Raw genomic sequence first — 26,725 nt, 5'->3', positions numbered from 1 at the left:
GAAGTTAACTCATTTGTCAGTTGTTTAACTTAGTATGGCACTGAAATTACTTTTAACTACAGTATGTTCTTGATTTTTAGTGCCTGGAGTTGATGGGTTTGTGGAAAAAGACAATGGTATTCGTGTTTCAACCCCTGAACAACTGGCTAAACTGAAGCCTGCTTTTGTAAAGCCACATGGGACTGTAACTGCAGCAAATGCATCTTTCTTGGTGAGATTTTTGACAACCGATTCCATTTAGTGTTAATATGTTAATTTACTATGTATTATATGGATAGATAATACTTTGTGCAGAAGTAACTGTTTATTGTTAATGTTATTTTGCTTGTTGTTTATATTTAATAGTGTTATTCCTTATTCAGTATAATTTTTATCTATGAGCATATGGCAGTGGCTTGCCATGTTGACTATAGTATTTTCCAGTAAATGTGGATAGTGTTGCATCATCTAACTAATGCTTGTAGGTTACTGGTTTACCAAATTATTTTATGGTGTGTAAATGCTCAGTGTTTCTCTAACTGGGAATGACATTTAATCTGTTTAAAAAGTTGTGGATTTGGTGTGTTAGTGCACAGCGGGACTTCCTATTGGCTTTGAGGTCGATGAAATGTATAGCAGTGGCTTAGGCCACAAAAATATGGATATTTTCAACACAGAAGAAATGAGTATTCATTTCTTACTCAGATGGTAACTAAACTAATGAGCTAGTCACAAATCAACAGTATAGAATTCTTCTTCTTCTTCTTCTTCTTCTTCTCCTTCTTCTTGACTTCTAAGGGACTCTAAGCTCCCATGCCGAGCGCACAATTCCTCCTAAATGCTTCTGTCTTGTGCTATTTCCTGCTGATTATTTATGCCTGTTATGTTACATATTATTTTAATTTTATTTGCTCATATACTCCTGGATCTCTTCCTTACCTCATCATGTACGTTCTTGAAATCACCTGATCCTTGTTCATTCCCGTCAGATGGCCCGCCCGTGAGTCTTCCAGATTTTTTCTGCATGCTATAGTTTGTTCTTATGATGTAAGGTGTGTCGTAGGGAAGGTGAATGGTAGTTTTCAGTTTATTGGGAGAATTTTAGGAAAGGATAGTTCATTTGTAAAGGGGACTGCATATAGGACATTAGCCTAACCTATTGTTGAGTGCAGTTAGTGCTAAGGGTCTGCACCAGGCTGGATTAAAGGAAGACATCAAAGCAGCTCAGAGGCATGCTGCTAGAGTTGTTACCAGTAGGTTCGAACAACACGCAAGTACTATCGAGAAGTGTTGGGAACTCGAATGGCAATCACTGGAGGAAAGGAGACATTATTTGTGAGAAACACTATTGAGAAAATTTAGAGAAGTGACATTTGAGGCTAACTGCTGAAAGATTCTACTGCTGCCAAGGATCATGAAGATAAGATTACAGAGATTATGGTTCATATGGATAGCAGTTTTTCCTTTGCCCTATTTGCGAGTGGAAAATTGGTAGCAGTGGTACACGGCACCTTCTGCTATGCACCATACAGTGGCTTGTGGAGATGTATGTAAATGTAGATAATACGGACAAGAGATTTTTCCTATGAACTTTGTTTTCAAATATCTGTATTTAATATTCTATCTTTTTAGTTAAACTTCATGTTTCTGCTGCATAAGTTAGGACTGGTCTGATGAGAGTGTGATATAGTTTTAGTTTTCCTTGTCAGAGTTTAGACCATAGAAGGTTTTGTAGTGGGTAGTAGTCTGTTAGCATTTTACAGTCATTTTTGTTTCTACTTTTGTCTCAATTTGTTTGGCCAGTGTTGCACCCAGAAATTTGAACTGTTTGATGTGCTGACTTTGTGTGCCTATTATTGGATGTGAGTGGTTGTCTCTTTCGTCATGACACATTTGAACTATCGTTTATTGTTTACTGATCTACTTTTAGGCCAAATTTGGGTGGTTCTTCTAAGAGCTTCACAAACAACTGCCTTATTTCTTTCACTTTCTCTAATGTGCGCTATATCATCTGCGTAAATTCAAACATTAACTTTGTTTGGAGGATACCAGCAGGCACTAATTTGTTTCCCCACAGCTCTCTCCAAGTTACATGAAAGAAGGAGAGATAGAGTATCTCCCTGTCGTGGTATAGTTTTATTTTTAGGAGGTCAGATTTTATTCCTTATAGCAAAACTGTACTTATATAATCACCTATGCATATTTTACAGAGATTTAAAAGTTTAATTAGAAGTCCCAAGTCAGTCATTTAATGCCGTAGCCTTTGACAGTGAATGGAGTCATAAGTTTTCATAGACTTGGTGAACAAGTTATGTATTTTTTGTTTACATTCCCACACTTTGTTCTGATTACAAGTACACTGACAGTAGTGGATCTATTCCTGTGAAAGCCGTTATGATAATCCCATATTGTATTTACTGTTATGATTTCAATTGGTTTAGTAATAAAAATTCAAAGTCCTGTATTTTTTGTTAACTAGTGAAGTTCCCCCAGTAGTTCCTGAAATCTTCATCTCAATTTTTATGTATCTGGACTATTATTAATTCTGTTCTTTTGGTATAGCCTGTTTTCCAAATTACCCTTATCAGCTGAAAGAAACATTTCTGCAGTGCTTTTACATGTTTTAGCATCTCGGCTATAATTCTGTCACTCTGTTGCCTTGCAAATTTTTTTTAAAATTTATTTAGGTGTTTGATACTTCCCAGCTTATGTTCATATGTCAGTTACGGTATTTGGTCATTATTAGGGCTGCTGATGGAATTTGTAAGTTGTTGTTCTGGATCACAACATTTCAGTAGATGTCAAAATATTCCATGATTGGACTGTCCAGATTTTGTATGGTTCAGTAATCATTTGCCATATGTACCCTTCATCAGCCTAGATTTGTAATTAAAACATCTTTTAATTTTGTGTGTGTCTGCCTGTAAATTTTCTGAATATTATGTGGGTGATAGTTCTGAATATTGTGTCTGTTTCAGGTATTGTTTTATTGTGTGCCTTTGTTCCTGCTGATAAGATATTTCAGGATTCTTCTTTGCTTGTAGCCATTTCTTATCATTTTATAACCTTTTCTTCAGCTTCTCAGATTCATCAGACTACTGCTTCCTGCATTTCTTTCCTCTCTGTATATTATTATTTGCAGCTGTGTGAATGACTCTTTTTATTCAATTCCAGCACTCATTACTCGTCATTTCATAACTTACTCTGATACTACTTGAAACCACATATCAATAGGAAATCTCAGCTTTGTATTTTAGTATCTCCTCTGTCACGATTACATTTTCCAGATCGAATTTGGCCATGTTTCTAGATCAGATACTTGTTGTGTGTGCTGCCTTCAACCTGATGCTGATTGTTATTATTAGATTGTGGTCTGATCCTCGGATGGATCATAAATCACTAAATTGCCTTTCTGTGTCTGTTAACTATGGCAGTATGGTCAACTTCATTTGCTGTTTCATCGCTTGAATTCCAGGTTTCTTTATGTAAAACTTTGAGAGAATGTTGTGCTACTAATAATCATGTCCATTATGCAGCAAAATTTCAGTCGAATGGCATTGTCATTACATTTCTCATGTAAACTTTCGTTCCCAATAGTAGGTCTAAAACCACCTTTTTTTCTATTTTTGCATTAAAATCCCCCATTAAAATCTTGCTGTTGTACTTTGGCAGTTTGTTCCACAAGTCTACCACGTTTGTGTGGAAGTTTGCTTTATTGCGTCATTATTTGTTAGTGCATGACAAGTTCAACCATTTGATTCTGTCTAAAATAGCATAATCTTTCAAGAACTGCTTCAAAGGATGTTGCTGTTGATACAAATAATTTTGTGTGCAGAATGGTGCTCAAAATCCATGAGAAACATACTTTCTGCTGAACAGTACAGCTTTGTTTTTTGTGTGTCTTGCTTTTTTTTTACTCCCTTGCAGCAAGATCCAAGAAACTGATTCCAATAACTTGCAGAAGCCACTTCTGCAAGTAGAGGAAACTGCTGCTTATGCAAGCAACCTATGAAAGATTACTTGGTAGTAAACATCCCCCCTCGCCTCCCCCAGTCCCCCCCCTCGCCTCCCCCAGTCCCCCCCCTCGCCTCCCCCAGTCCCCCCCCTCGCCTCCCCCAGTCCCCCCCCTCGCCTCCCCCAGTCCCCCCCCTCGCCTCCCCCAGTCCCCCCCCTCGCCTCCCCCAGTCCCCCCCCTCGCCTCCCCCAGTCCCCCCCCTCGCCTCCCCCAGTCCCCCCCCTCGCCTCCCCCAGTCCCCCCCCTCGCCTCCCCCAGTCCCCCCCCTCGCCTCCCCCAGTCCCCCCCCTCGCCTCCCCCAGTCCCCCCCCTCGCCTCCCCCAGTCCCCCCCCTCGCCTCCCCCAGTCCCCCCCCTCGCCTCCCCCAGTCCCCCCCCTCGCCTCCCCCAGTCCCCCCCCTCGCCTCCCCCAGTCCCCCCCCTCGCCTCCCCCAGTCCCCCCCCTCGCCTCCCCCAGTCCCCCCCCTCGCCTCCCCCAGTCCCCCCCCTCGCCTCCCCCAGTCCCCCCCCCTCGCCTCCCCCAGTCCCCCCCCTCGCCTCCCCCAGTCCCCCCCCTCGCCTCCCCCAGTCCCCCCCCTCGCCTCCCCCAGTCCCCCCCCTCGCCTCCCCCAGTCCCCCCCCTCGCCTCCCCCAGTCCCCCCCCTCGCCTCCCCCAGTCCCCCCCCTCGCCTCCCCCAGTCCCCCCCTCGCCTCCCCCAGTCCCCCCCCTCGCCTCCCCCAGTCCCCCCCCTCGCCTCCCCCAGTCCCCCCCCTCGCCTCCCCCAGTCCCCCCCCTCGCCTCCCCCAGTCCCCCCCCTCGCCTCCCCCAGTCCCCCCCCTCGCCTCCCCCAGTCCCCCCCCTCGCCTCCCCCAGTCCCCCCCCTCGCCTCCCCCAGTCCCCCCCCTCGCCTCCCCCAGTCCCCCCCCTCGCCTCCCCCAGTCCCCCCCCTCGCCTCCCCCAGTCCCCCCCCTCGCCTCCCCCAGTCCCCCCCCTCGCCTCCCCCAGTCCCCCCCCTCGCCTCCCCCAGTCCCCCCCCTCGCCTCCCCCAGTCCCCCCCCTCGCCTCCCCCAGTCCCCCCCCTCGCCTCCCCCAGTCCCCCCCCTCGCCTCCCCCAGTCCCCCCCCTCGCCTCCCCCAGTCCCCCCCCTCGCCTCCCCCAGTCCCCCCCCTCGCCTCCCCCAGTCCCCCCCCTCGCCTCCCCCAGTCCCCCCCCTCGCCTCCCCCAGTCCCCCCCCTCGCCTCCCCCAGTCCCCCCCCTGCCTCCCCCAGTCCCCCCCCCCCTCTCCCTTCGCCTCCCCCAGTCCCCCCCCCCCTCTCCCTTCGCCTCCCCCAGTCCCCCCCCCCCTCTCCCTTCGCCTCCCCCAGTCCCCCCCCCCCCCTCTCCCTTCGCCTCCCCCAGTCCCCCCCCCCCTCTCCCTTCGCCTCCCCCAGTCCCCCCCCCCCCTCTCCCTTCGCCTCCCCCAGTCCCCCCCCCCCTCTCCCTTCGCCTCCCCCAGTCCCCCCCCCCCTCTCCCTTCCTCCCCCACGTCCCTCTGTCACACCAGATATATGCACACATTCTGTCTGGCAGTTAAGCTGTGGTGTCAGGGAAGGGATGGGTCTGGGTATGCGATATGGTTTAAAAATTAACAAAATACGCCTTTAATATGTGTGAATTCAATGTTGAATTTTTATTGTAAGTGTAGTAAAAATATTGACATTTCTACATCCCCTTTTCTTCCCAACAGACTGATGGTGCCTCAGCATGCCTGATAATGCCTGAAGAAAAGGCAAAATTGCTTGGATTAAAACCAAAGGCTTACTTACGAGACTTTGTTTATGTCTCTCAGGACCCTGTAGATCAGCTGCTTTTAAGGTATATGAATTTAACATTACATATTGTGTATAATTCAGTTTGTGATGCCATTACATTCACAGTGTTGCACTAATCTTTAACAACTGAAATTCTTCTGTTGTAATTGATCATCCAATTCAGAGGCATAATTTACTTTGGAGAAGTTTCCTGGTCATATGTAATGGAGGTGTAAATTAGATGTCACAATTGTTTTATCATTGAAATTGTTCCACTGTTGAAAGTCTTGTAAGTATTTACCAACTCTCTGTTCATCTTATGAAGTATCAAGTGTGTGTTCAAATTTTTCAGAAAAGTGAAGGTAAAAATGCTTAAATTTGGTCAGTGAAAAGTTGTTGTTAAAAAGTTAAGAGGAGGTCTGGTCTCATAGCATCTGATATGCAGCCTGTGTAACCAGGATCCCCGTAAGTACTGTTACGGGTTTCTATTGAAGCCGTTTAAAGTGCAGATGTTAAGCCTCTTTTCAAGAAAGGGGATAAAGAGATACCATCAAACTACAACCCGATTTCACTTTTGCCAGCATTCTCAAAAATTTTAGAAAAAGTAATGTACAGGCAGCTGCTCAACCATCTGACCACAAATAACATATTATCAAGAACACAGTTTGGATTTCTGAAGGATTCTGATATCGAAAAGGCTATTTACACCTACAGTGAAAATGTACTTAATTCGTTAAATAACAAATCACAGGCAGCAGGTATTTTCTGTGATTTGTCAAAGGCATTTGATTGTGTGAACCACAACATCCTTTGAAGTAAATTAGAATTCTATGGTGTCACAGGCAGTGCTGCAAAATGGTTCAAGTCGTACCTCACTAACAGGAAACAAAGTGTGTCAGTGCAAGGGACTAGTGAATTAAGTCATCAGTCATCATCAGAATGGGAAGAAATTACATGTGGTGTCCCACAAGGATCCATCTTAGGGCTATTGCTTTTTCTTGTGTACATTAATGATCTCTCATCAGTTACACTGCCAGAAGCAGAGTTCGTTTTGTTTGCAGATGGCACAAGTATTGCAATAAATAGTATGTCAAGTGTAGTTCTAGAAAGATCTGCTAATGATATTTTCATGGATATTAATAAATGGTTTAAAGCCAACTCACTGACATTAAACTTTGAAAAGACTCACTATATGCAATTCAGAACCTGTAAGAGGTTTCCACCCAGCATATGCATAAAATACGAAGAAGAACAGATAGAAGAGGTTGACAGTCTTAAATTCCTGGGATTACAACTTGATAATAAATTCAGTTGGGAAGAGCACACCACAGAACTGCAGAAATGCCTTAACAAATCTGTATTTGCAATTCGAGTGTTAGCAGACATAGGCGACATAAAAATGAAAAAGCTTGCATACTTTGCCTACTTTCATTCCATAATGTCATATGGTATAATATTTTGGGGTAACTCTTCAAGTCAAACAAAAGTTTTCAGAGTCCAAAAGCATGTAATACGTATTATTTGTGGAGTAAATTCAGGGACGTCCTGTAGAAACCTCTTCAAAGAACTGGGTATACTAACTACTGCCTCAGTATATTTACTCATTAATGAAATTTGTCCTAAATAATCTCTTTTTCCAACAAACAGCTCAGTTCATACGTACAATACCAGGAACAAAGATGATCTGCACAAGGACTTAAAAGCACTTACTTTAGTTCAAAAAGGGGTCCACTACTCGGGAACACACATCTTCAATAAAATTTAGTTACAAATAAAGATCAGTTTAAAAGGAGCCTGAAAGACTTACTAGTGGCCAACTCCTTCTACTCCATTGACGAATTTTTTAATAGAAACAAATGATGTATAGTATTTATTCATACTATTAGTATTGTTATTTCAGCTTAAAAAAAATAAACTGACATGTTCCACATCCATGAGGATCTCCTCAGCACGGATCTATGGAACGAAAAACTAATCTAATCTAAAAGTTACCTTCATAGTCAGTAAATACACATATAACATGAATATCTGTTCCACGGTGCAGCACATCGCTAACATAACTGTAAGAAATTGTTTCATAAATAAAACAAAAACAATGTTCTGAAAGGTACAGATTTTTTGCCTTTGTTTAAAAAAAACTATTTTAATTGTATTTTCGTTTTTGGATATTTCTTTGTGCCAGGTTATCGTCACTAGGCATGTGAAAATTTCGTGTAAATGATGGGAATTAGAATCGAGCAATGTCATACAAAATCCTTGCTTTTTGGCGAACACTATGAAAGTTAGCAATTTTGCCATGCTTCTTCAAAATTTGTAAAGTTGAGGCTAGCAGTTTGCTAATATTAGCTACTGTGTTTGTTTATTGTTGAAACTGGATCTTGCCCTTTTTTCCTCAAGGCTCAGGTTCACATATAATCGTAAAATGGCCATTCAGACCCCACACAAACAACCGATGACTTAGATGTGATATTACATGAAAGTACACTATTTTCAACACTAGTCTGATTCCAATATAGTCACCTGTGTCACATTTCCTTACACTGGCACAGCAAATTAAACAAAATGTGACACATCGTAGAGAGAACATCACTGTAATCATGGTTATGACTTATCAGGGAAACTGATGATTGAAATGGAAATTGAATTGACAAGTGTTTGAATGTAAGAATCTGTCACATAGCAGTGAATTTCATTTGCACAAGATAAGGTGGTTTATTTTATTGTGAAAGATACAAAAACTGATGCATATTTGGACTTGCAGGTTAGCAAGAAATATTTAGGCTTCAGTTAATTTTTACTAAAAGGGTGGTCAGAGTAGTAGTTAGCCTCACTGATAGGTAGCGGCAGTACGTGTGCATCTTCCCCCAAACTTTTAAGTCTCTATGTAAAATTGAATCATTGTATCCAGTAATTTGGTGTAGTCAATTGTCTGAACAAGGCAGGTACATGATTTTTAAGATGGCTTGAGACTAGCTGAAATTAATTTAAGGTTCATAAATGTGCATGGTAGCTCTCCATAAATTTCCACTCCGAAGAAATTGCTGTCAGCTTTAAATGAAGCTATAGAAGTGGAGACTGTATGAAAAATGCAAACACACCTGAAATAGTAGAATGATAGGATCTGGAAAGATCAATATTGAGAGGTTGTGAAATTGCCAAACTGTTGTAATGGTTTCAAAAGAACATGTGCTCTACCTTTTGCGTGAAGAATTACATAAGAGAAAGCTTGGCACCTTATGGGTTCTGCACCGGCTCATGGCAGATCAGAAATGAACTTCTCACAAATTGTGAACAGTGTTCTACACAGCAGAATCAAAGCAACAATTCAGTCGATGGACAGCAGCTGGTTCTGCAACTGCAAAAAAGGAAAGCTTATGAGATTGTTCTTTTGGGATGTGAAAAGAATTGTTAGATAACTCCAAAGAGGTTTAGCCTGACCCAAACTTCCATATGTTGTCAACCATGTGTGCATGCATGCATGTATGTAGATAGGACCATTACATTGTAATTTAGAATAACACAGGTGCTGCAGTTGTTGAACAAAAAATACCAAGTGCTCTCATGTTGCTTCAGGGAAATCTGGAATTTCAATGTGGAAAAACTTGTAAATCTTTAGATACAACAGCTGTCACCCTGCATAGTGCTGCAATAAAACTGTATACTGGTATATACTTAGTGTTCATGTTTTGAGATCACTATTCGGGGAACATTAAAATGACTATCGCAAGCACATACAATTTAATTCTATGCTTAATCAACCCATCTTCAAAGTGACTGACATCCATGGAACAAGTGTAATCAGGTCATCAGGTAGTTTTGAAAACTTGATATATTGTTTTCTACTGAAAAGGATCCAAATCCATGTAAATAAATTGCACATAACTTGAAAGTGTGCCATTGTTGATGGGGTGTTACCAAACTGTCAGTTTAATGAATAATTATTACAAAAAATTAGCTGCTGCTCATCATATAGCATAGGTGCTGAGTAACAGATAGGCACAACAAAAATACTTGTCAAACAAGCTCTTGGCCAGCAAGGCCTTTGTCAAAAATAGATGAGACACACACACACACACACACACACACACACACACACACACACACACACAAAACTACAGTCTCTGGCAGCTGAAACCAGACTGTGAAGTTCATGATAGGATAGTTAACTGGGTGGGGTTAAGGAGGAAACTGGGGCGAGGAGGGGGATGGTAAAATGTTGAAGCGTGCATGGATAAGGTGGAGAGAGGGAGGAGGGAGAGCAGCTAGGTACAGTTGGGAGGTTAGATGGAAGGTGGGAAGGGGGAGCAGAAATAAAGTAAAAAACTGCGTGTGTTGGTGTAACAGCGGGCTGTGGATTGCTGAAATGGGAACAGAGAAGTGGCTAGATGGTGAAGGACGACTAACAAAGGTTGAGGCCAGGATGATTACGGAAATGTAGGATATATTGCAGGGAGAGTTCCCATCTGCACAATTTAGAAAAGCTTTCGGTGGTGGAAAGGGTCCGGATGGCATTCACTGTTATGCAGTCACTGGGTTTAAATCCTTCTCCTCCTCCTGTCTCAATTCATCCTTTCAACCAAAAGACTCTGTGACTTTATGGTTTTTTGTCACGTGTTCCTTGATGCATTCCCAGGTTGGGATGTGGGATACAGTGTCTTCACTGCTGAACATTTAGCCATCAAATGAGCTCTTAATTGTGCTTGTTCTTGCTCCAGCAAGATGCCTCTAATCTGCATCTAATCCTTGTGCAGCCTTCAGGCTATAGGCTTGTGCTACTCTCTTCATACATTAGTCAATACTATCCAGAATCATCTTTCTGGCCACCATCAAGCGGGATGGCTATTCGTCTGTGTGGACATGTTGAGATCCTAGGGATTGAAAATGCTGGCTGGTTGGCAAAGTTGGCTACTAGGATGCAAATTTTGGAAATGGGGTTCCCAGAACTGTATCTTGTTGGACTCTATGCCTGTCATCAGTTGTTGGAGGCCTGCAACTCTGACTGGTCTGCCCTGGACTCCCTAAGGCAATAATGGAGACTATGACCATGTGAGAGTCTTCCCTTCTTGCAGGGAATCAGCTGTCCTTTGACGGTTGTGCATTGGCCACACTTGGTTGACCCATGGCCACTGTACTGTTGATGTGGTGCCTCCCTGACAGTGGCCCAAATTCTACTAGACTGCCCAAATACAGTTGTTTTATGGCAAAATATTAAAATTTCTGACATGTTACCTCTGATGCTAGTGAATGACACCACAATCTTGTTTTAACATTTCACTGGTGAAGGTGGTTTCTGCTTGTCTTTTAGGTGGCACAATTTGGCTTCATTGACTGCCTGGGGATTCGAAGAGCATTCCTTGCTGCCGAAATTTTCACTCTACAGCCGAGTGTGCGGTGATATGAAACTTTCTGACAAATTAAAACCAGGTGCGGGGCCAAGACTCCAACTTCCGACCTTTGCCTTTCGTGGGCAAATGCTCTTTGGGCTGAGCTACTCATGACTTGTACTCACAGCTCTAATTCCGCCAGTACCTCGTCTCTTACCTCCCAAACTTCACAGAAGCTCTCCTGCGAAACTTGCAGGAGAAATTTGTTAGTTTAAAGCTGTAAGGACTGATCATGAGTTGTGTTTGGATAGACCACTTCGTGGAGCATTTGCCCATGAAAGGCAAAGGTCTCAAGTTTGGGTCACAGTCTGGCACACAGTTTTAATCTATCTTGCCTGCTCTGGCCCAGGGACCCCCGGCAGTCCTTGCTTGGTGGCCCAGTCTGGCTCTCTCCTTTTATCTGTGTCCTTAACTTTTTTACAGATGGGGTTCCCAGGATTTGCCTATTGAATCCTTCCTCAGAGGATTATCGATGGTTCGATACTATAGGATGAAGGGGTAGATAACCTCTCAGGTTGGTCCTTTAAAAAAACAAAAAAAAAAAAACCTATTTCATAAAGCCATCTTCTTCACTGTCTTTGGGAGTCTTTTCATATCTAGGAAAGGTGTATTTCTTTCCTTCTGTTTTAACATAAATTTGTTTTTCTTTCATTGTTCTGCTTTGTAAGTATGTTTTTTTCCCAAGCCTTAATTTAACTAACAGAGAAAATGTGAATTAATTGGTGGGAGGGAGGGGAGGAGAGGTAATGGATTTGTAGAAGCCTATCTGGGGAAGACTTTTATTTTCTGGAGAAACACTTGAAGTGAGTGTTGACCTTAATACTTATCTCGGCATATAGCTTCAAGACAACCAAACCAAAATTTATATCATACGAGGTCTGTTCAAAAAATTCCAGAACATTCGTAATTTTGGGCCAGGTGTGTTGGAGTGAACGGCAGTTGGTGTTCCTGCACGTGCCTGTGTTTAATATGTAGCTGCCAGAATTTTCATTGTTGTATGTCTGTTATTGTTCAGTTGTGTATTGAGTATAACATTGGGTTGCACTATTTACGAATTTTGGGATGGCAGGGTTAGAGAAGCAATGTGTCTGCATTAAATATTATGCGAAACTGTAGAAACCTTTACAGGCGCACATCAAATGATGCAGAAAGCCTATGGTGATGAGTACTTAAGCTGTACTTAGCATTACGAAAGGTTTGCATGGATAAAAAATGGCTCGACAGAAGTTAAAGATGACACATGACACTCATTCAGGGCACCCTTTGACATCTACCAGTGACGCTCAGGTCAGGAACATCGATGAAATTGTGCATGGCAATCGAAGACTGACTGTCAAAGAGATTGCAGAAGAATGTAACCTTTCAGTTGGATCACGTCGTGAAATTCTGACACAGCATCTTGGAATGCATCGTGTTGCTGCCAAGTTCGTCCCATGGCCCATGAGTCAGGACCAGAAAGACCTTTGCTTCGCTATGTGTGAAGAGCTTTTGGATGAGAACGAGACGTTCCTTAAGAGAATCATAACTGGTGGTGAGATGTGGGTCTGCAGTTACGATGTTGAACCAAGGTTCAGTCTTCATAGTGGGTCAAGAAAGGTTCTCAAAGACAAAGCAAACTTGTCAGATCAGGTCAAATGCCAAACCCATGCTGATAGTTTTCTTTGACTTTGAAGGATTTGTTAATCAAGAATTCACGTGCCACAGGAACATATTGTTAATCGATGGTACTATATGGATGTGTTGCGACATCTGCGAGAAAATGTGAGAAGGAAACAGCCTGAAATATGGAAATACAATTCATAACTCTCTTGTCACTATAACTCACCAGCACAGTCATTCCTGTTGGTGCGCAACTATTGCACAAAAAATGAAATAACTGTGATGCCTCTATTTTCTGTACTCTCCAGACTGCGTACTTTTTTTTATATTTCGAAAGTTGAAAACCCCTTTGAAGGGATGAAGATTTTCAATGATAGAGAGCATAAAAGAAAATTCACAGACTGCTTCCGGAAGTGGGAACGGCATTGGGAGCAGTACATCAATTCTGGGGAAGATTATATTGAAGGCAACATGCCCAATAAATAAAAGGTAAGGTAGAAGAATTTAGTGGACAAAGTTCCAGAATTTTTTGACCAGACCTCATATTGGGCTTCAGAAAAACTTTTTAAGACATTAACTGGAATACTCTTAAATTATTTAGGTACCTGGGATAAAATAGAAGAAGGAAAGGACTGACTAACACTTGTACAGAAACCAGACTGCAGTTTCGCATCAAAAACATCGAAAAAAGTAAAAAAGTGTAACAAATTGTAATCTAATAAACTGCGTAAGAAATTCTCAGTCAATATAAAATTAATGTACTCTCAAGAACGTGTGTTTTGAAGTACAGTTAATTGGTGTGGTGTTACGGGGTTCATACCGGTTCATTAAGCCATCGTCGTCATGGATGCTGCAATTTGGACTTTGTGCACTAGGAGCACTTCTGGTTGTCCATGTGTGGTCTACTCTAAGCAGGTTAAAGTGGTTGTAAGTTGTAATTATACAGATATGAAGAGATTTCAGCAGGATAGACCAATGTGGAGAGCTGGTCAAATAAGTTCCTAGACTGAAGGGAACTGTTCCCTGTTTGTGCACCCACTGTCCTCCCCTGAAGAATAAACTACCAAGGTGTCTTAATAGACTTAACTATAACGACAAACAGTTAATTTATAAGTGTGGGAAAGAGAACTGCCTCATTTAAGCAGTATACTTCATTCTCAATGATTAATAAAACAGGAGAATAGTAATAACTTTTTGTTGTGTTTTGTATTAGTAAAGTGCATGTGTCACATTTTATTAATTTGTTTTTCCAGTCCCTCATACGCAGTTCCAAAGGTTTTGGAGCGAGCAGGACTTCAGGCTAGTGATATTGATGTTTGGGAAGTTCATGAGGCTTTTGCAGTAAGTACCATTAAGCAGTTTTTACCAGGGAAAAGACTGGGATGTGATGCCAAAAATATTTCTGACTATGTTTCTTACTGTGATGGGTGTTCAAAAGAAAAGGTACAAAGCAGCACTCTGGGTATAATTGAAGTCTTTATTTAAAAGTAATCTTCACAGGCTTGAGCATAACTAACCTAATGTTTCATGTAGTTGTGATAGAAGCCAGTCCTCCATTGCATTCTTCAGTTCATTAGAGTTGATGTGCTTTCCTTTGACATGTTTTTTTTAGTGTACTGAATATGTGAAAATTGCAGGACAATATGTCTGGGCTGCTCCCATTTCAACTTGGCCATTACACTTTGTGTGGCATTGGAGATGTGTGGATGTGTGTTATTGTGAAGTGAAATCACTCCCTGTGTAAGCAGCCAAGGCTGTTTGCTTTTGATGGACATGCAGTAAGCTACAGTGTATCTCATAGTAGATGTCACTGTTAATGGGTTTTCCTCGCTCAAGGAATTTGACGAGTATTGGACCTTCGACTTGGGGGGAAAAAAAATGGCAAGCATCACCTTGCCTGCTGAGGATACAGCTTGGAATTTATTTAGGGAGGGGTGAAGACACATGCCCCTATAGTGTTCTTAAACTGAGACTTTAGACAGTTCTGTACAGGGCGAGTAGTCGGGAGCATAGTTACCAGCGTGCACTGAGCACATCAGCAGGTGGCAGTAATGATGCGCCTACCTTAGGATGCGACAGTTAGTGGCCTGTGAAAACTTTGGCATTCATATGCTTATGGTAGTTGCCATGCTTGCTGAAATGAAAAAGTAATGGAATGAAGCCATGAGCAGAGCCAATGTGGATGACACTTACCCTGCCACCCTTTCCTATCGGTGTTTCTGTAGTGTCTTGTGCTGTGCAATCAGTCTACACCTTTGTCAATGTGCGAAATCCATTAACCCATGTCTCGCCCAATCGCACAATGTCTTCCACTGTTTGCAGCTACTGACTTCTCCAGGCCTCTTGTCAATTATCTCTATGCTAAATGTCGGAGACGAAAACTTTGCCGAAAGCCAAGCTTGTATAGACAATTTCAAAGTGATGATCTAATGCCATTGAACAGTTCTGCTTCTTTGAGGCTGAAAAGCAGCTTATTTGAAGTAGGGTATACCTTGCACTGGTAAGGGTATGAGAGGGTGGTTCCATAAGTACCAGACCCAACAAAGAAAACACAGATTTTGGTAAAAATTTACTTATTTTGCAACATAATCTCCTTTCAGCTCTATACACTTTTCTCAGCAATGTTGAATAAATTTGATACCTTTTTTATAATGAGATTTCCTCAAGATAGCCACTAACTACTGACATTATGTCTTCATTTGTTGAAAATATTCAACCACCAAGCCATTTTTTTCAAATTTGGGAACAGAAAATAATCCAAGGAGGCTAAATCTGGTAAATAGGGTGCATGAGATAGCAATTGAAACTTTAATTCATTAATTTTGGCCATTGCAATAACGGACTTGTGAGTTGGTTTCATGTCCTGAAGAAACAAAATTTTCTTTTTGGCCAAATGTGGTCATTTTTGCTTGATTTCTTTGCCCGAATGTTGCAATAAGTTTGCATAATACTCGCCGTTGATAGTTTTACCTCTTTCATTGTAGTCGATGAAAATTATCCCATGCGCACCCCAAAAACTGACACAATGACTTTGCCTGCAAATGAAACGGTCTTCGCCTTCTTTGGATTTGCTTGTCCAGTTGTGTCCATTGTTCTGATTGATGTTTTGTCGTAGGAGTGAAGTGGTGGACCCATACTTCATCCATGGTTATGAAGTGGCACAAAAAATCAGCTTTGGTGCTGCGAAACTTCGCTACACACTCGATTGAAACATCTTCACGACACTGTTTTTGCTAGAGTGTGAGCCAACATGGCACAGACCTTGCAGACAGTTTTCTCATGTCCAAATTTTCAGATAATATGCGATGTACTGCACTTTTTAAATGCCTTGTGTATATCTGCTAGCTCGCACACATTCAGTCGATGATCATCCAGTACCGCTTTGTGGATTTTCTTCACCATTTCTGGAGTCGTCACCTCACTTGCTCGACAACTGCGATGCTCGTCTTTGCAGCATGTATGGCCTCATTTAAACTCGGCTACTCAATATTTTACTGTTGTCAATGAAGGAGCAGACTCTCCCAAAGTAGAATCTAGCTCAGCTTTAATATTGGTTGCGCTGAAGCCTTCTAAAAAATTGTATCAGATAACAATGACCAATTTTCTCCATTTTCTCAAGTTCACTCACAACATTCACTATTGATGGTTGCCCAACGAATACTAAACAATTTGGCGTCTTCAAACTTGTAACATATGCTCCATAGATCATGTACTTCCAAATGCAGACACATTTTTCGACGACAATTGCCATCTCTCGATGTTCTGTCCACTACTATTGTAACATCTAAAACTGGACTGCTGTCACTGCACTAGAGTTCAAAATCACTGCGCGTAGAGCACATTCATTCGCGACCTTGGCCACAGACTGGAATTCAGCTTCCAATGCGCGATATCTTTGCAGCCGGTGAATCTGTTCTTAGACGATCTCTTTTTTATTGTGAATATAATGTTCAGATCTGGTGCACTGTTGTTATAACACAATGCTAACACAAAAACTTTAATTCAGAACACCTGACTGCTGCAGCTCACTTAAATGACAAAAAAGTATAACACCTCACAAAGAGCTGATGAACACAGAAACATCTTATTCACAGCACCGGTGTGGTACTGTTTATCCACGGCATGGCAACAGGGACACTTTACCAACTGAACTGTTGGAGGTATGGTAGGGAAAGCTCGCTTGCCACTGGTGTTAAAAAGGCAACGGGGTCACGTCCCCTCTGGTAAGCCAAATGTCAAAAGTCACAACTAATTTTAAATGCACTGGAGTCCCTAGATGTCTCCCTATGTTATCCCATAGCAGAATATGCAGATTTCAACTAGTTTGGTTGTTATGACGTTTCGTACCTTTTCATTTGAACATTTCAACTTTCCTTATATTACCATATCATGTGAGATGTAATCACATGCATTCTCTCTCTCTCTCTCTCTCTCTCTCTCTCTCTCTCTCTCTCTCTCTCTCTCTCTCTCTCTCTCTCTCTCTCTCTCTCTCTCTGTGCATCGGACAATATAATTGAAATCTAATCGAACGTATTGTGTAACAGGGACAGATTCTTGCCAACTTGAAGGCAATGGATTCAGATTGGTTTGCTCAAACTTACATGGGCCGTTCAAGCAAAGTTGGTGCTCCTCCAATGGATCGTTTCAATTTGTGGGGTGGTTCCTTAAGCATTGGGCATCCATTTGCAGCAACAGGTAAAACCTCTGATGGAACAGTCTAGTGACATGTACAGTTCTGCAAAGTCCTTATATGCTTGAAAATTGTCAATTTTGCTCTAGGTGTGCGGTTGACTTCTCATGCTGCAAACCGCTTAATTCGTGAAGATGGTCAGTTTGCCTTGATAACAGCCTGTGCAGCTGGTGGTCAGGTAATTATTATTGTTCCTTGAAGTGTGCTTCATGGGAAAGAAGATAAACATTTTGCGTTTTGCTATAATTGTTTGTGTGAAAGTGTAAATAACCTAATGCTGAAAAGAGACGTGTTGCTTAAAAGCTACTCCTATTGTCAGACCTTTAATAGTGCCTATGTGCACTTAAAAATTTACCTATGAATGTTATTTTTATTATTTAAATTATTATAAATATTAGTGTTATGAATATTAGTGTTATAAATATACGCACACTGTCTGTAACTGGTTACCCAGATGTCTGGAAGGACGGCGTGTAGTCATTCTGTGCATCTCATCAGTTCAAGGGATGCATCCGCGTCGCGCACCCCTCATCCCTCGGCCCAAGATCCTACCTTAACCAACCCTGTCATGGAATGGCTCCAGGCAGTGTGCCAGATTAAATAGAGACAACAGGGCCAGCAGCCTATAAGGATTGGCTGTTTGGTAGTATAAGTCTCTGACATTCTAATTTTATTTTACACAGATTTATGTCCAGGAGCAGCCTTTGAATTTTTAACCACTTACATATAGTTTTCTTTTCTTTCCATTTGTTGTATTTCCATGCAATACATGACAAATATTGCGCACTGTTCCCAGGGTGTCGGCATGATTGTGGAAAGGCATCCAGATGCACCATCTTTCAAGTGATAAGACTGTGAAACCAAGGAAGATATTTACCACAGTTTTGCCTGAGGTACATTTCCTTGCTGCGTCCCCCAAATGATGATTTGGGAAAACTAAACTATGTTTGGTTATAAATTTAGAGAAGTGTGTACATAGCCAAGAAGCTTTTATGATGTTTTTGGAACTGATGTATAATACCACTGTAAAGTTATTTAGGTATGTGTGCATATGTGTATATTTTGAGATACGGAACCTGATTTTCAATGACAAACACAACAGAGAACTGAACACATGACGACGTTATTACTTGTATTTATTAGTTACTTTTTCATAACAACTTTTTCTCTAGACTATTTATATATTTTTCTAAAGGTATTAAATTTTTTATTCAATTATACTTATGCATATGTTTCTTGTTGTCCCCATAAGTTGACATGAGATTTCCAGTCTCTTAAATATGGATTCTCTGTTTACAAATTTCTCTTTTATTATTGCCAGTCCACCTTCTATCCCATCTGTCTTCTGGCCATCATTAATTATTTTACTGTCCAAATCAAAAGCTCGTCTTTTATTAGTACATTATTACGTAGTCTATTTCCCTCGCTAGTGCCGTATTTAGTTTGACCACATTCCATTATGTTTTACTGTAATTCCTGCTCACCTTAGTCTTTTTTCAAGACGCTATCCATCCCATTAAACTGCTCTTCCAAGTCCTTCGATGTCTGTCTGAATTAGTGTCACTGACAAAATTGCTTTAGTTCTCCTCTCTGCATTTAAATTACTTTCCAAATTTCTCCTTTGTTTTCCTTCACTGTGCTCACTGTATAGACTGAATAACAAGAGAAAGAGACCTCTCTGCCCTTTATTGCTTCCCTTTCATTTCCTTACACTGTTAACTGCAGTCTAGTTTCTATATATAGTGTAGATGGCCTTTGTCCATGCTTCTTTCGGAATTTCAGTGAATGTACTCCAGTAAACATTGTCGAAAGCTTTCTCCAAGTCTGAAAATGTTACAAAAAGGACAGGAAATTTTTGTGAAAACAGTAATGGGAAGTCAGTAGTTTTAAGTGAAATAACACAAAATCGGGTATTTTTCGAAATGTCAAAGTAGTAGGCATTTTCGGTACAAAAATGTTATAAATCTGATGACAGCATTAAAATGTCAGTCTCTGACGTCAAACAAAAAAGTGCTCTACAGTCACGAGAGTATAGTCATGTCTTCAGCAAACATATTTTTCTTATTAACACCCAAACATGTTGAGATGCCATGCTTAACGCGCAGTACAGGACAAGTAGTAGGAATTGTGGAAGGGGGCCAGAATGGGCGGCTGTCAGTTACACTCCAAAAATGACAACAGTACAGCAACTTCTAAACTTGACTGTCGACAATAGTATTTAAGGCCAAGCAATGTAAGACTTGACTAGTCAGATAAAGTTTTTAAAAGCTGCTGAAGGCCGATAAATTTAAAACGATGTAACTTCAATAACCTTTCAATAGACAGAAGTCCCAAGCTTCATGACCATTAAGAAACCAATTTTCCAAGGCAGAAGGCCCAAATCTTTTAAACTTAAATAGTATTTAAGCCCAAGTTGATAAGTAAGAATCCAAAATTTTAAAGCGGCCGAAGGCCCATCATTTTTAGATCAGTACAACTACAATAAATTTTCAATAGGCAGAAGGCTCAAGCTTTATCTTCAGACGTAAGACGTGTCGAATTTAGAAAGACTTACTTTCAAAATGGCTGAAGGCTATTGTTTTTAAAAACACAATTACAAGCATACAAACTCCAACCATCGGCTACGAGCAATTAAAAATACACAATTAAACGCTAATAAGAAGGCAGTATAGGCAACGGTGCTCAGAAGGTTTCAGTGGGCTCAGTCTGCCCTTGAAATCGTAACGTCCGTTTAGGTGAGACAAGAAGTTGGCCCAACTATACTCGATCTGCGGGCAACACAACCAAGAGACAGTCAGGGACCCACCAACAAGACGACTTGCTAACCACCAACCAGTATGTGAGAATTCCAAAGCCAAAACGTTAGACATAGCCGCCCACAACCAAAAATACATTAAGCTGTCAAAAACTACCCACCATGTTGGACAGCAACAACAGGTGAGGAAAGGACACTGCTTGAATTTATTAGCGACCAGGGCAGGTAACCGGAACACTAATGGCCACAAGGCAGAAAATTCCGCGGGTGCACTTGCATTTCAAACTGACAAATATAGTTAATTCCACCACACGGTGGCTAAATCTTAACCAACTCGAACACTCGCTGTTGCTCCCAGGAATACCGCCGACTGCTGCGAACCACCTACCAATGGGACCACATGAACAGATGTGGCTTCAGTAATAAAATCACCACTCAACTTTCGTGTCCTGGGTCGGTGAGCCACAAACCTCGTAGCACTCGGAACAGCTCCCACACACTCTGACACTGTTCTGATACCGCCAGCAGCCCTGGCCGACAGTGCTGAGCGGAGACTTGCTTGCTGATTTGCTCCAACCGACTGACTGGCTGCACACCACCAAGCCGGAACTATAAACACCAGACCAAAGATGGTATACGGTGCAAAATCGATACACATGGTTGCTGCCACACACAGAAAGAGGAAGAACCACGGCATAACTGCAATAACCGCAGGAAACCAAACGCAGAGTAACAGTCAAGTTTTAAAGCAACGCATAAGCTGGGGTCAGCATGGCTCGCATGTTTCAGTGAAGTTTGTGCTGTCCGTAAGCTCTTTTATTACTGATGTGTGATGTTTATGTGGCTGTCTTAATATTTGCGGTATGGATGATATTCTGCTCCCTTTCTTCTTTTCACTTTTTTTACCCTTTTCAAGGTTTGTAAAACTAAGCTTTCTAACACCCGCTACATAATTACATATTCGGAAGCGAATATGGGCAAACGTGATCCTCAGTCACTCTACTCCAGGCTGACACCATTCCAGTAAAAATTTTAACCAACAGAGTCACATTTCTTGAGGCTTTTGCACAGCAGGTTGTTAAGAAAATGGCACATTTTGTTGATAACTTTAGTTCGGTGCATGAATTATACTTCATACTTTCGTAGTTCTTAAGTACAAGTAAGAAAACTGTCAGACGTTTTGTAAGCGTGTAAATCAACATTGTCTATTCAGCAATGTAGAGAAGAGACAGATTGCTACTTACCGTAAAGAAGACATTTTAAGTTGCGGACAGATACAATTAGGACACTTACATAAAGCTTTCAGCCACAGATTTCATCAGTAAAAGACACACAAAACGGTTCAAATGGCTCTGAGCACTATGGGACTTAACTTCTGAGGTCATCAGTCCCCTAGAACTTAGAACTACTTAAGCGTAACTAACCTAAGGACATAACACACATCCATGCCCGAGGCAGGATTCGAACCTGCGCCTCTAGCGGTCGCGCAGTTCCAGACTGTAGTGCCTAGAACTGCTCAGCCAATCCACATGCACAAGCAAGTACACCTCATGCACACATGGCACCAGTTCAAACATCTCAGGGCCCGAGCTGCTGGAGTTGGCCGTCGTGCGCATGAAGTATGCTTGGTTGGCTCTGTGTGTGTATTGTCTCTCTCTCTCTCTCTCTCTCTCTCTCTCTCTCTCTCTCTCTCTGATGAAGACTGACCAGAAGCTTTATGTAGGTGTGTCTTAATTGTGCCTCTGTGCAACTTAATATGTCTGCTTTATGGTAAGTAGCAATCTGCCCTTTTCCTACTTCTTGATATTCATACCTGAAATTTTGTATGTCTATTCAGTTTCCTTCCATCAGCCAAACACAGGATACATAGTCACGCATATGTCAGACGGAAGAATTTAAATCATGTTGCACAAATAGTACAACTGATAGCTTCCCATGAAATGACGTCGAATATTGAAATAAACATTCTCTGTGATGGTTTACGACCAGAAATGTTTTTATGACACATTATATGCTGTGATTTGCTGATAAAAGCAAGTTGAGTAGGTGTCATGTTGATTTACATTTTTGTGAAACTAAAGTGCCACATTTTTTAGTATTTGTACTTGGGTGCTATGAAAATTTGCAGTTTAGTTAATGCATTAGATTAATGTCTACAAACTGCGTTGTTTTTGGTAAGATTTGTTGTGCACAACTGTTGGAAATGCGCTGTTGCTGAATGAAACTAGTCCAAATTAAGATTCCTTCATTATGGGAATTGTAATTGTCAGAATGACATTGTAATTCTGTCAGAGACAGCAAGGGACTTGGAAGAGCAGTTGAACGGAATGGATGGTGTCTTGAAGGGAGGATATAAGATGAACATCAACAAAAGCAAAACGAGGATAATGGAATGTAGTCGAATTAAGTCGGGTGATGCTGAGGGAATTAGATTAGGAAATGAGACACTTAAAGTAGTAAAGGAGTTTTGCTATTTGGGGAGCAAAATAACTGATGATGGTCGAAGTAGAGAGGATATAAAATGTAGACTGGCAATGGCAAGGAAAGCGTTTCTGAAGAAGAGAAATTTGTTAACATCGAGTATAGATTTAAGTGTCAGGAAGTCGTTTCTGCAAGTATTTGTATGGAGTGTAGCCATGTATGGAAGTGAAACATGGGCGATAAATAGTTTGGACAAGAAGAGAATAGAAGCTTTCGAAATGTGGTGCTACAGAAGAATGCTGAAGATTAGATCGGTAGATCACATAACTAATGAGGAGGTACTGAATAGGATTGGGGAGAAGAGGAGTTTGTGGCACAACTTGACCAGAAGAAGGGATCGGTTGGTAGGACATGTTCTGAGGCATCAAGGGATCACCAATTTAGTATTGGAGGGCAGCGTGGAGGGTAAAAATCGTAGGGGGAGACCAAGAGATGAATACACTAAGCAGATTCAGAAGGATGTAGGTTGCAGTAGGTACTGGGAGATGAAGATGCTTGCACAGGATAGAGTAGCATGGAGAGCTGCATCAAACCAGTCTCAGCACTGAAGACCACAACAACAGCAACATTATGGGAAAAGGAATTTCTGGCGATGCAATCAGAAAGATTCTGGAAAACATAAAGGGACAGGTACAGCAGGCGTTGGTAAAGGAAACACACAGTGGATTGCAAATTCAAAGTGGGCTAACAATAGGGTAAGGTGGGGTAAATCTGACCTAGTAATTTCTTGTGGCTGTAAAACTCTTAACAGAGGTCGGATCTTAACAATATATGTTACATTACGGGTAATATACAGGAGCAACTTTTTGCAAAATATTTTTTTTATGCCATCAATAGTTTTTCAGATATCTGTATTTTAAGAAACTTTCATTTTTGCCATTTGCAAAAATCGTGGGGAAAATCCAACCCCCTATTTGTTTGGCTGATTTCGCACAGAAATAGTTCTAAATGAAAGGTTTTTTGGGAAATAATTATAAGCAAGTATGTTTTTTACATAAATGAAGAAAATTTATTAAAGAATAACAGTGTGGAGTACTAAATGTGCTCAAAGTTAATATAAATTTTAATTGGAAAAAGATTATTACATTGAAAGAAAAGAATTAATCTGAGTCTGATTGGCTATCAAAGTAGCTTGATTTGCTAGCATTTGATTCAATTTGAATGTCTGATTGGCTGCAATGTTGATGGTTGTTCAGCATTTGTTAGATTGTTGGAATTTTTTTGTAACCTTTTTTGGCTTTATATCTGGCTTTCTTGGCTTTATATCTGGCTCTCTTTATTTGTTTCGCTCAGCTTCTGCCACTTCAGAAATGGTTTCATCTGAGGTAAGGATGGATGTTTGGCCAGGCTTACGGCCATGTTTTGTTCCTTGGCCAGGCAGCGCGCGCAGGAACGGACGAATTGATTGCAACGTCTCATTCAAACTGGATGTCAATGTTGTTGTTGTTGAAGCGGCTAGTGGTGGATTCAATGGAATGTCATCCTCATCTTGATTACCATCGCCATCATCGACATCCAAACACCTTCTTCCAGCGGCCGATCAGTTGTTTTGCTAGGCATAACAATGTCCTGGAAAATTTGTGGGTCAATCGGTCAAATGCCACTTGCACGGAATCCAGCTTTAATATTGGTTTCCGTGGCACCGATTTCCAGCACTCAGTTCACCATTGCAGGTAAATCAAAAATTTGGATCGGCGGGCCGGGGTGCATCGCTGTTTTGAATGGACCAAATACTGCAACATCAAGCGGTTGCAATCAACGCAAGCAGTGGGGCAGAAACAACACCGAATGAATCCCATTTGTTTGGCAGTATTGCAACGCTGCTAATGACTGGTGGCTTTCACAGTTACCCATGAATAGCAACACTGGCTGGTCTGGAGAGCAATGCGTGAAGGCATGGAAACGCCTTAAGAAGTCCAGAAATAGTTCGTTCGTTATATGTCCTGATGGATGTGCCCCACCAATGCAACCTGTTGGGCCACCATTTAAAAAGTGCAGTTGGAAGCGGGCTCTGGGAAACACGAAATATGGTGGCATCCTCATTCCGATAGCTGAGACAGGTAAAAGCACTGTCACGTTTCACCTTCTCGGCTGAAGTAATTTGTCCAACGTGTCAGTTGCTACGATGAGCAATCACTCGGACAGACCAATGGGCTTTTGTGACGCCTGTTTCATCGACATTCCAAATGTTGTGTGGGCCAAATTTTGTGTTCATTAAATGTCTGTAGCTTTCAAAAAATTTGACGACAGTATGTCGATTGAATGCACTTTCTCTTGCCAAACTGGTTGCTTCTGGCTTTCGCAGTGAAAGTGTTGGATGCCATTGTATAAATCTGCGGAACCAATCTTGTCCCGCTTTAGATTCTCTTTTCTATGAATTGCGGACATTGGCTTTTACTTGTGTGATGAATTTGACTGCTAATATCTTGACTGGTGGTTAGTCAAACCAAGGAAAACATCAGAAGCACGCTTCAAATAGTCTTCTTAAGCATTTTCTTGTTCTGCGGTGAGCACCTATGTAAAAAGAAGTTCAAAAAGTAAAGAAGAATGCAATAAAAAAGGTAAAAAAAATTGCTTCGTATAATAAAACCAATAAGACTAAAGTCAAAATTTTTTTCAATCTTATTGTGCTATGGCCTGCAGAAGCAACAGCAATATCATTCAAATTGACTTCAGCAATTTCGATCTCGGAATGTTAAAATCACGAGCGACAGCTCGTAAAGACATTCCCATTCCCATTTGCATTGCAGCAACTGCTCGGCAAATATCGTTTTGGTTGCATGTTGTTATTTTTTGTTTGTAATTTCGTACCATTTTCCCAAAAATAAACAAAAATTCACTTTGTTTACATAAATAAATAAATAATTCCATACAAATAAATGGTAAATATGCGGTCAGATCCCCACCATTTAGTGGTTGGATGTACCCCACCATGTCATTTTTCATTTAACACGCATAGAAACAATTTGCTCGAAATTTCCAACAGAAACCTACATACACTGAATAGGTTACTAAATGCGTACAATTTGTTTTGTGATAGTTTTATTTAATAAGGCAAATCAAGTGATGCAATTTGCACAAAAATTAAATTGAAACAATTGAAAACACACTTGTGTTTTGAGTATCTAAATGTGGCAAAGCTGTCAAGGTGACATTTTCGTTATATCGAATGCTCTGTATAACATTAATGCAACACTAATGTGAAATCACTCCGCTTTGCCGTTTCTCACAAATGGGGGTGGTCGGGTTTACCCAACCAGTCAGATTTACCCTACCTATGGCCATAGATCCCATGCAAGTTCCTCACGTTGCTAATGTTGGGCTGGTGGCAGTGCAGGTCATCGGCAGTTCGAAGGCAGTTGAATCCTTTTTTTTCCCAGTAGTGTATTGGTCCCCGATGTTATTCAATCTGTATATTGAGCAAGCAGTAAAGGAAACGAAAGAAAAGGTATTAAAATCCATGGAGAAGAAATTAAAACTTAAAGGGTTCGCCGATGACATTGTCATTCTGTCAGAGACAGCAAAGGACTTGGAAGAGCAGTTGAACGGAATGGACAGTGTCTTGAAAGGAGGATATAAGATGAACATCAACAAAAGCAAAACGAGGATCATGGAATGTAGTCGAATTAAATCAGATGATACCGAGGGAATGAGACACTTAAAGTAGTAAAGGAGTTTTGCTATTTAGGGAGCAAAATAACTGATGATGGTCGAAGTAGAGAGGATATAAAATGTAAGCTGGCAATGGCAAGGAAAGCGTTTCTGAAGAAAAATTTTTTAACATCGAGTATAGATTTAAATGTCGGGAAGTCATTTCTGAAAGTATTTGTATGGAGTGTAGCCATGTATGGAAGTGAAACATGGACGATAAATAGTTTAGACTAGAAGAGAATAGAAGCTTTCGAAATGTGGTGCTACAGAAGAATGCTGAAGATCAGATGGGTAGATCACATAACTAATGAGGTGTTGAATAGAATTGGGGAGAAGAGGAGCTTGTTGCACAACTTGACTAGAAGAAGGGATCTGTTGGTAGGACACGTTCTGAGACATGGA

General features: G+C 41.3%; 1 protein-coding gene across 1 annotated transcript in view; it reads left to right on the top strand.

The window, feature by feature from the left end:
• Positions 1 to 18,656, top strand: part of LOC124619423 (trifunctional enzyme subunit beta, mitochondrial) — an 85,511-nt gene extending 66,855 nt beyond the window's left edge. Inside the window, exons 7-12 of the mRNA XM_047145792.1 lie at positions 81 to 211; positions 5,700 to 5,827; positions 14,000 to 14,087; positions 17,291 to 17,441; positions 17,526 to 17,614; positions 18,233 to 18,656. Coding sequence (XP_047001748.1) covers positions 81 to 211; positions 5,700 to 5,827; positions 14,000 to 14,087; positions 17,291 to 17,441; positions 17,526 to 17,614; positions 18,233 to 18,283 — 638 coding nt within the window. The 3' untranslated portion in view covers positions 18,284 to 18,656. The remainder of the gene's footprint in view (positions 1 to 80; positions 212 to 5,699; positions 5,828 to 13,999; positions 14,088 to 17,290; positions 17,442 to 17,525; positions 17,615 to 18,232) is intronic.
• Positions 18,657 to 26,725: the final 8,069 nt, after the last annotated feature.

This window comes from Schistocerca americana, chromosome 6 (genome assembly GCF_021461395.2).
Source record: "Schistocerca americana isolate TAMUIC-IGC-003095 chromosome 6, iqSchAmer2.1, whole genome shotgun sequence".
In the NCBI taxonomy this organism is placed as follows: Eukaryota; Metazoa; Arthropoda; class Insecta; order Orthoptera; family Acrididae; genus Schistocerca; species Schistocerca americana.
Note: the sequence above shows the minus strand (reverse complement) of the source record. Positions and strands in the feature narration are given on the sequence as shown.